Below are 10,331 nucleotides of genomic sequence, written 5' to 3' on the forward strand. Positions count from 1 at the left end.
CCCAGTATGCAGGGGGAGCAGCTGGGACCCCAGGCATGGAGGACCCCAGCCCACCGGGCTCAGAGCAGGACCCTGGTACGTGGGGCTGGCAGCTGAGTTAGGTGGAACCCAATGCGCAGGGCAGGAGCAGCACCCTTGGCAGCTGGGACCCAGGATACTAGGCTGGGAGTCAGGGGTTCTGCAGGACCCCTGCGCCTGTGGTCCCCTCCAGGGGCTGCTGCCTCCCACCCAGCCCCAGGCCAAGCACTTAGGGGCAGAGAATGGGGCCTGTCCCCTTCCCTCATTCTGTGCCTCATGCATGTAATGAGTTTGCTGCCTCTCAGACCCAAGCACCCTGATTGCGGCTTCCCCCTTTGATACTGGGCCCCACCCTGACCCCCACCAGAGAGTGGCCACAAGGACATGGGCTCCCCCATGGTGGTTTGGGGCCCAGTGGCTCTGGGGAGGCAGCTGTAGGAGACGGGGCTCTGGGTTGTGGGGGTCCCTGTGTACAGCTTGGAGGGGGCTTTCTGCAGGATGGGGGGAGGCCTCTGTGGGTGGGGCTCAACCCCCCCCCCCACACTCCATGCTCCCAGCCAGCAGCACAGCGGGGCGGGGGGAGGGCACCAGGGATGGAAGTGGAGACAGCGGCAGAGAGCGAGAACCCAGCGCTCAGCATTTCGGAGCCCGCAGTGCTGAGGTTGGGAAATCCGACTCTGACCTTGGTCTGAGGCCTGGGCCAGTGGGGGCTGCGTGTCGGGAGAGAGGGGCACTGGCGGGGCGGGGCTGGGCTGGCAGTAGCGGTGAACTGGCAGTGAGGGGCAGCGGCAGGGCGGGGGGCTAGCAGCAGCAGTGATGTGGGAGGCAGCGGGAGCCCAGGGCTGGGTAACAGGGGTTTGTGGGGTACAGGAGGACCTGAGGGAGCAGAGCTGGGCTGGAAGGTTGCATAGAAGCTTTTAACAGCTGCTACTAATAGTTCCCCTCTGTCCTATTGACTCCATCAGTTTCATTGTCGCTGGCAGGCTCAGGTTTCCCTATCCTGCAGCTCTGAGGCCCCTGGGTGCAGCAAGGAAAGGAGATGCCTGGTGTCACCCGGGCATCTGCTAGATATGGAGCAATGCTGTGGGGTCTTTGGGGTAGGCATTCTCTGTAGCCCAGGCCTGGCGCCATTTTATGTGGGCAGCGCCTGGCCAGAAGGGGCCCTGATCCTGGTGGCTCTGTGTCCAGGCAGCACTTGGCCCAATAGGGCCTCGATCCTGGTGACTCGGTGTTTGGATTCCCACCGTACTCATAACTCTCAGGCTCCACAGCTTTATCTGATTGAGCCAAGGTTGGCTGTAAAGGTTTAGGAACAGGTGCTGGGGTCTGTCTCCTCCAGGGGGTGCCATCTCCCACCTGGCTCCAGGGCAGGGCCTGGCTGGCCCAGGGGCGCAGGGAATGGGGCACAGGGCCTGTCCCCTCTAGGCAGGGTCCCCAGCCAGTCCTGGCCCAGCCGTGGCACATGTATTGAGTGGTTTCCCAGTTCCTGGGAGTGCCAGTTCCTCCCTAATGCTGCAGCACGAGGACAGGACTAGTAAGTGAAAAATCCCCTAATGCCAGGTGGATTCAGAACAAATCCAAGGGAAACCACCTTTGTGTGCACCGCTACCGGGGCACAGAACCCAGAAGTCCTGCCTGCCAGGCCCCTGCTCTAACCACTAGGTCCCACTCCCCTCCCAGGGCTGGGGATAGAACCCAGGAGTTTGGGCTGCCAGCCCCTCCTTTTAAAATGCCCCCCCTTTCCTGTGGGTGTTTGGGTGGGAAGGGGAGGGGTGATGAGGGCAGCTGAAGCAGAAAGACAACCCAGAGCTCGGCCAGACGAAGTGAGGAGGGCCCAAGGCCCCAGCAAGGGTGGGAGAGGAGGTGGCGGTCAGAGCAGGGCCTATGAAGCCAGAAAGGAGCCCAGGGCTGGGGTTGCGGGGGGGTGGCAGGATGCTGGGGAAGGGGCTGTAGGGTGGGAGTGGAGGTGCAGTCTGGGGGTGGGGGCTGGAGGGAGGATATTCAGGTTGGGGGACTGGGGGAAGGACTGCAGAGTGGGGGAGGGGCGCAGGTTGGGGGAGGGGCTGTAGACTGGGGAGAGGGTTGCAGGCTGCAGAGTGGGGGAGGGGCTGCAGGCTGAGAGCCGGGAAGCGGGGCGGGGGGGTGGTCGGGTCTGTCCCTTTAAGCGAGGCCCGTGACATCACGGTGTCCGCGGTGCAGGGGGGGGTCGGGGGGATTCTCCAGCAGCGAGAGCGGAGCCGATCTCTGGAGCGCCCGGCCCGGCCCGGCCCGGTCCGGTCCGGCCCTGTCCAGCCCCGCCATCCGCCCGGAGCAGCCGTCCTGCAGCCGTCTGTTTCTGCCCCCCCTACCTTAACCCCCCCGGGCCTGTGCCCCACCCCGAGCATCCCCCCGCCGGGCCCCTGCCCCCCCCACGCATCCCTCCGCCGGGCCTGTGCCCCCCCAGCGCATCCCCCCGCCGGGCCTGTGCCCCCCCAGCGCATCCCCCCGCCGGGCCCCTGCCCCCCCCCACGCATCCCCCCGCCGGGCCCCTGCCCCCCCGCGCATCCCTCCGCCGGGACTCTGCCCCCTCCCCCAGCATCCCACCGCCGGGCCCCTGCCCCCCCGCGCATCCCTCCGCCGGGCCCCTCCCGCCTCCCCCAGCATCCCCCCTCCGGGCCTCTGCCCCCCTCCAGCACCCCCCCGCCGGGCCCCTCCCCCCAGCATTCCGCCGTCGGGCCCCTGTCCCCCTCCACTGCTGCATCCCTCCTCCCAGCTTCTCCCCCTCCCGGCCGCTGCATCCCTCCGACTGGTCTGCCTCCTTCCCCCTTCCCCTCTGCGCCCGCCCCCCCGGCTCCCTGCCGGCTGCTGCGGCTCGGGGAGGACGCGCCCCCACTCCAGTCCATGGCTCTTCGGGGCCCGGGGAGTCGCCGCCGGGGGGTGTGAGGCCGGGGCAGGAGCGGCGCGGCGGGAGCGGAGGATGTGGGGGCCGCCCGCCGGCCAGCGCCCCCGAGAGTGAAGCCAAGGTGAGCACCGGGGGTGGGGTGGGGTGTGTACAGGGGATCTGGGTATGCCGGGCGCACGTGTGCAAGGGGGTATGCTGTGTGTGTGCATGTGTGTGTGTGTCATAGGGTATGCTGCGTGTGTGTACATCAGGAGGTACACCGCGTGTGTGTGCATGGGGGTACACTGTGTGTGTGAGAGGGGGTACACTCTGTGTGTATATGTCAGGCATACGTCGTGTATGTGTGTCATGGGTTACAGTGTGTGTGAGTGTGTGTACGTCAGAGGGTACATCGTCTGTATGTGTGTTGGGGGTACGTTGTGTGTGTGTACATCAGGGTGTAGTCTGTGTGTGTATGTTGGGGGTATGGTGTGTGTATGTAGTTCAGGGGTACGGCATGTTTGTGTATGTCGGGGTACACTGTGTGTGTATGTCAAGGGTACAATGTGTATGTGTGTCGGTGGCATGCCATGTGTATGTACGTCAGGGGGTACACTGTGTGTTGGTGGTATGCTGTGTGTTTGTGCAAGGGGGGTACGCTGTGTATGTGTGTAAGGAGATACACTCTATATGTGTGTCAGGGAGTACACCATGTGTATTTCAGGGGGTGCACTGTGTGTTTGTGCACTGGGGTATGCCGTGTGTATGTGTATGTGTGTGTGTATGTGCGCCGGGGCTACCCCATGTGTGCATGTGCAAAGGGTACTCCAGGTATGTTGTGTGAGGGGGGCATTTGTGCACCGTATATACATGCGAGGTGGGAGTATGCTGTGTGTGTGTGTAGGCCGTGTGTGTGTGTGTGAGGGGGTACATTGGTGGGGGGAGGGTGTGTGTACTCAGTGTGTTTATGTACAGCTGCACATAGGAGTGTGTGTGGGGGGGGCCTTGTCTCTGCTGCCCCCTGCTGGAGGGGTGGGCCCTGCTCTGCACACCTGTCTGGCCCTGCTGCCCCCTGCTGGAGGTCATGCACCCTGTGCTCTCTGTGTCTGTGTGTGCAGCTGTTGTGTAGAATACATGGTGAAGTTTTGCCGATGTGTCCATGTGCATACGCCTATGCAGGTGCAGCCACACGTGTTGTTTTGTGGTTCCAGCAGGTGGCGAGTTGTGTGTGTGATGTTGCTGAGTGCCCGTGTGTGCGTGTGTGTTTCTGAGCACACTCAGTGTTGTCCATGTCCGTGTGATTTCCTTAGTGCCTCTCTGCATGTGTTTTGGGGGTCGTGTCAATGTGCACTACTGTGTACATTGTGCTAGTGAATTTAGTGTGTGCTAGTGGCTGGTGTGTCTGTGTTGTGGTTGTGTCAGTCGATTTTGAGTGTTACTGTCTACAGTGATGAGTTTGGGTGTTGCACTAGTGTGTGCATGGTGTGCACTGGTGACTGTTGTGCGGTGGGTGGGTCTGGGCCTAGTGTGAGATAGATGGGGGGTGGGTGCGTACAGTGGTCTGGGGGAGGAGATGGTGGGCGGGGGACCCCATAAGATACCAGGGGGTCGGAGGGTGACGGTGGATGGGGGTAGGTAGGGTGGCTTAGGTGGTGTGGTTTGTTATGGTGGGGTTATGTTAACAGATCTCCTAGAGAGAGAGAGTGTGTGTGTGTGTGTGTAGTTGAAATAAACTCTGCCTGTCATCAGTGGGCAGGACTCAGAGAGGCAGCCCAGCCCCTGGCGTGTGGGATCCTTCCCTTCCTGCCCACTTATGGGGGCCAGTGGGGCTCACTGGCTGCTGGACTACAGAACCCCATAAACCCATCCCTACGTCCAACTCTGTGTGTGCTCTGCCCTCCCTGCGAGGGCTGGACCGACTGCTGCAGGGACTCAGCAGGGGGCGCTGTGCTGCAGGGGGCGGGGCAGGGACACAGCAGGGGGCGCTGGGCTGCAGGGGGCGGGGCAGGGACTCAGCAGGGGGCGGGGTGGAGGCTGCAGGGGGCGCTGGGCTGCAGGGGGTGGGGGTAGGGACACAGCAGGGGGCGCTGGGCTGCAGGGGGCGGGGCAGGGACTCAGCAGGGGGCGCTGGGCTGCAGGGGGCGGGGCAGGGACTCAGCAGGGGGCGGGGTGGAGGCTGCAGGGGGCGCTGGGCTGCAGGGGGTGGGGGTAGGGACACAGCAGGGGGCGCTGGGCTGCAGGGGGCGGGGCAGGGACTCAGCAGGGGGCGCTGTGCTGCAGGGGGCGGGGCAGGGACTCAGCAGGGGGCGGGGTGGACTCAGCAGGGGGCGGGGTGGAGGCTGCAGGGGGCGGGGTGGAGGCAGCAGGGGGCGCTGGGCTGCAGGGGGCGGGGCAGAGGCAGCAGGAGGCGGGGTGGAGGCAGCAGGGGGCGGGGTGGAGGCTGCAGGGGGCGGGGCAGGGACTCAGCAGGGGGCGGGGTAAGTCAGTCAGAACAGATTAACTGGGAGTCAGGACTCCTGGGTTCTGCCTGTGACCCTGGGAGGGGAGTGGGGTTTAGACGTGACATTTTGGGTTGTCGGGGACCAGGACGCCGGGGTTCTCTGCCCTGCTCTGGGCAGGCAGTGGGGTCTAGCGGGTTAGAGCCAGGGCTGGGGGGGTGCATGGCCGGCACTGGGTGCTGAGCCTGTTTCTCCCCCAGCCAGGTCCGTGTGCTGTGTGTGGTGCCCCCTGTCCCCTAGGATGAGTAACTGCAGCAGCCGCGCGCTGACGCTGCTCAGCAGCGTGTTCGGGGCGTGCGGGCTGCTGCTGGTGGGGATCGCTGTCAGCACCGACTACTGGCTCTACATGGAGGAGGGCATCGTGCTGCAGCAGAACCAGACCACCGAGATCAAGATGGCACTGCACGCCGGGCTCTGGAGGGTCTGCTTCCTTGCTGGTATGAGCCCAGGATTGTGAGCTTCCCTGAGCAGTGCCCTCAGCTGTGTGGGTGAGGGAAAGAGGGGGAGTAGCTGATGCTGCGCACTTCCCCCAGCAGTGCCCCCAGCCATAGCCTCTTTGGGCTTCCCCCAGCCCTGCCCTGGCTGGGGACTCACTGCGGCGAGCTTCTGCATAGCAGTGCCCTGGCTGGGGCTTGGCCTGGGAATGCTCTCTTGTCCCCTGCAGGCCGGGAGAAGGGCCGGTGCGTGGCATCGGAGTATTTCCTGGAGCCTGAGATAAACCTGGTGACGGAAAACACAGAGAACATCTTAAGTAAGTGGGAGGGGCCCATTCAGCGTGAGACAATGCACGAGGTAGAGGGTGTGCATGGGGAGAAAATCTGTAACCCCCTGTCCCCAGCCCTGGAATGTGCTGCAGAGGAAGGGTTGGGAGCTGCGAGGGTCAGAGCTGAAGTGTGTGTAGGGAGCAGTGGGGCGATGAAAGAGGGGGAGGATGTGTGCCCATGAGGGGTGTATAGAGAATGGAGAGTGTCAGGGGGTCTGAAGGCAGGCAGTCTCTGCCCCCTGGGGAAGGAAAACCTGTGCGGGGCAGGGGACGAGGCTGGAGGTGGATGGATGTGCTCTGACTGTCTGGTGTCTATACCCCCCACCCCCAGAGACGGTTCGCACAGCCACTCCCTTCCCCATGGTCAGCCTCTTCCTCGTCTTCACGGCCTTCGTCATCAGCAACATTGGCCACATCCGGCCCCAGAGAACCATCCTGGCCTTCATCTCCGGCATCTTCTTCATCCTCTCTGGTGAGGGGCTTGGGAACGGTCTGGGGGCGCAGAAGGGGGTGTTCTCTGCCAGTCAGTGCTGGCCCTGGTGTGGCAATCAGGGGTGCTGTGCTGCAGACGGGGAGGACAACAGAGGGCACTTTCTACTGGCAGTCAGTGCCTCCCAAAATCCTGCCTTGGGCTGTAGTTGGGTGCTTGATTCACTTCCTGTCCCAAACTTTTGTGCAATACAGCCATTAAACAGTGCCAGGAGACAGGGTCCCTCTATAACGTGCCCTGTCGCCGCAGCCCAGTGGTGGCTGCATCTCAGGCCCGGTGTGAAATTCTGGAGTAAACAAGACACTGGAACAAATATTAAAAGCCTGAGAGATCTTGATTTTTAGCAGGGCTTTTTCTGTAGTCCCATGTACCATTCTTCCAAGCGGAGTAAGGAAATGGGACTTTCTAGATGAATTTTCCAGAGGGTACAGGGCACAGGTGGTTGGAGGACTGTACTTGAAGCACAGTTACCACTGATAACTGGGAGGCGGCTCTTGGCTACAGCCCTGCTTCCAATACTAGTCACTGTTTTCAGGACTGACTCAGATAAGGGAGCAGAGAGTGAACTGGACAGATGCCCCCAAGCGGGGAGGGGTTGTAAGCCCTTTCGAGGGTGTGTTTAGCATTTAAAATAACCTGGGCGCATGGGAGACGGGGTCTGAAATGGACTGGATGCAGTTCAGTTCAGACAAGGGCAACGTCTGTCACTCAGGAAAGAAAAATTCAATGCAGTTTGGGACAGGAAGTGGACTAGCTGGCCAGGGGGTTGTACGGCTGGAGGGGGGCGGCAGGTTAAAGGGAGTCACGAAATGAATATGAGATAATGACGCAGGTTAAAAAAAAGTTGGGGTTAGAGGAGTGCAAAGCTCTGGAATCAGCTTCTAAGGGAGGTTGTGGGATTCTTGTCAGTAGACGTTTTCAAAACAGTTTGGCCAGTCCCTGGTCAGCCAGGTCTGGTCTAGGTTTATTTGGTTTGCATCCGGGTAGGGGGCTGGTCTAGTTGACTTCTCAGGGTCCCTTCCATCCTGACTGCAAAATGCAGTGCTGAGCAAGGGTGTCCCCCTATAAACAGACCCTGTTCTCCACCCCACAGGTGGTTGCATCTCAGCACAGGGCAAAGGGTTCCCTGTATAAACCCCCACCTTTCATGCTCCACCCCAGCGGCAGTGGCATCTCAGCATCAGGCAAAAAGTCCCAGTATAAACAGTCCCCAGAGGTTGCTGCCTCTCAGCAGCTTTATCACTGGTCCTGTCTCTCGCAGGTCTGTCTCTCGTGGTGGGGTTAGTTCTCTACATCTCCAGCATCAACGATGAGGTGATGAATCGGCCCAGCGGGTCGGAGCAGTATTTCCACTACCGCTACGGCTGGTCCTTTGCCTTCGCAGCCTCCTCCTTCCTCCTCAAAGAGGTCTGGATCCAATCCCTGGTCCCACGCCATCCCACCCCCAATCCCCTGGACTCTAGAGATTTCTAGCTGACTCTGGAGTAGAACTTAGTACCACTTTTTCCGACTGTGCAGCCTGAACTTGCAGAGAATCCCCCTCTGCTGGCAGCTGTACGGTGGCTGTGACACATGGAGGGGGGCAGTTCTTATTTATCCAGCAGGGGGCAGTGGGGAGAGCTCCTGGGGGTAGTTCTTGCTCTCAGTCTAAAAACTGTGGAGTCCTTAAAATAGATTAGGCCATTAGGCCCAATGGGGAGGCAGTAGGGTGTAATGGTTAGAGCGGGGCTGGGCGCCAGAACTCCTGGGTTATATCCCTGGCTTTGGGAAGGGATCAGGGTTCTTCTGTGCCAGTTCTCGCCCTGACTCTTGTCCCTCACCCAGGGGGCCGGTGTGATGTCTGTGTACCTATTCACCAAGCGCTATGCGGAGGAGGAGATGTACCGCCCCCACCCGGCCTTCTACCGCCCGCGCCTGAGCGACTGCTCTGACTACTCAGGCCAGTTCCTGCACCCGGAGGTGTGGCACCGTGGGCGCAGCCCCTCCGACATCTCCAGCGACGTCTCCATCCAGATGACCCAGAACTACCCCCCTGCCATCAAGTACCCCGAGCACATGCACATATCCACCTCACCCTGCTAGGCCCGTCCCCTTGACCTTCCCCCACCGGGGCCTGCCAGCTGCCCCCCGCCCCAGAGACTGCAGTGGGGGCCACCCGTGTGGATCATAGACTGGGTGCTACTGGACCGAAACCCCTCCTTGTCGTCCCCTTTCTTGTTCCCTCTGCAAAGTCCCAGGAGGCACCCTCCCCATTTGGCCATTTTGGCAGGATTCGTGACAGGAAGTCACCCCACTGGCCGTGTGGGCGACTGTGGGAGCTTGGTGGATTCCTGACAGGAAGTCACCCCATTGGCCATGGTGGAGACCATGGGAGTTTGGTGGATTCCTGACAGGAAGTCACCCCACTGGCCATGGTGGAGACCATGGGAGTTTGGTGGATTCCTGACAGGAAGTCACCCCACTGGCCATGGTGGAGACCATGGGAGTTTGGTGGATTCCTGACAGGAAGTCACCCCATTGGCCATGTTGGTGACCATGGGAGCTTGGTGGGTTCCTGACAGGAAGTCACCCCATCAGCCATGTTGGTTGCCCTGGGAAAGTGGTGGCATTCCCAACCGGAAGTGATGTCGTGACATGATCATACGATCATTTTGATAATCGTGGGAACTTAGCAGAAGAGTGACAAGAAGTCACCTTGTGGGCCATTTTGGTAGCCATGGGAACATGGCAGGATTGCTGACAGGAAATCACTTGTTGGCCATTTTGGTGGCCATGGGCAGGTGGCAGACTCCCAACAGGAAGTTGCCCTGTCAGCCATTTTGTCTGCCATTGTTAGGCCAGGCCCAGATAAGTTTTTTGTCCCCACAAAGGTTAAGTCCTTATGGGAAGGCACGTCCTCACCATTGCCACTCTCCCGGCTCCACCCTACCTCTTGAATACTGACAGGAAGTGGCTCCTTCGCCATCTTTTTGGCCCCATCATGGCCACCTCCAGACAGGAAGCTGCCTATCTGCCATTCTGGTTGTCATTGCACAAGCTCCTCTGCCCACAGATCCTGAAAAGAAATGGCTCTTAGTGTCATTTCCCCCCGTTCTGGAATGGCCAACCCAGCCAGGGAGTCCCTTGCCAGCCACGTTTTCTCATTGCCAAGTCAGTTCCCAACCTCCGCCCCAAACCCTGAGAGGAAACGGCTCCTCCGCCATCTTGGTTGTTTTCTAAATGAGCCAGGCGGCAGCGGGGACACCGAGGCAAATAATCCAGCCAACTTTCTTCCTTTGGAAACAACCCAAACCAGAGACGAATCCAGGGGAGCTGGAAATACAGACGCGAAGGGCCAGCTGTAGCAACTACAGCTGCTGGCTGCTACGCCTCCCCCTTCCAGACCTGCTCCCACCTCCCTCTTCGGAAGAATGTTCCAAGAAGCCCTTTTCTTGGGCCCTGGAGCCATGGCCTCACCGCATCTTCGCAAAGCCCAGGAACCGCCGTTGTGTTGTTAATGCAGCTGCAGGCAGCTGCTCCCGGCTCTGCTCAGCTCTTTTCTTTCTGTTTGCTTTTTTCTTCCGTTCTGCCTGGCTCTCCACCTGGTTCTTTTCCATATGCAGGCTCGTTCCTTCGTCCTTTCTTGGCACTTTCTCTTTTGATCTCCATTGGAAAGTTTCGGTTCTTTCTTTCCTGCTTTCTTGCTCTCTTATACTAATTCTT

At 60.5% G+C, this 10,331-nt stretch overlaps 1 protein-coding gene across 2 annotated transcripts; it reads left to right on the top strand.

Annotated features, from left to right (window-relative positions):
* The first annotated feature begins 2,704 nt into the window (after positions 1 to 2,704).
* CACNG7 (calcium voltage-gated channel auxiliary subunit gamma 7) lies at positions 2,705 to 9,562 on the top strand. 2 transcript variants are annotated; one of them, XM_075016032.1, is made up of 6 exons: positions 2,705 to 3,020; positions 5,577 to 5,813; positions 6,041 to 6,127; positions 6,471 to 6,611; positions 7,891 to 8,036; positions 8,454 to 9,562. In XM_075016032.1, exons 2-6 carry the CDS (start codon positions 5,618 to 5,620, stop codon positions 8,709 to 8,711), a joined length of 828 nt encoding a protein of 275 aa, XP_074872133.1. In that variant the 5' UTR covers positions 2,705 to 3,020; positions 5,577 to 5,617; the 3' UTR covers positions 8,712 to 9,562. The 2 variants fall into 2 exon arrangements, with proteins under 2 accessions (XP_074872133.1, XP_074872134.1); XM_075016033.1 differs by having other exon boundaries at positions 5,581 to 5,813.
* The last annotated feature ends 769 nt before the right edge of the window (positions 9,563 to 10,331 follow it).

This window comes from Carettochelys insculpta, chromosome 22 (genome assembly GCF_033958435.1).
Source record: "Carettochelys insculpta isolate YL-2023 chromosome 22, ASM3395843v1, whole genome shotgun sequence".
NCBI classification, from domain to species: domain Eukaryota; kingdom Metazoa; phylum Chordata; order Testudines; family Carettochelyidae; genus Carettochelys; species Carettochelys insculpta.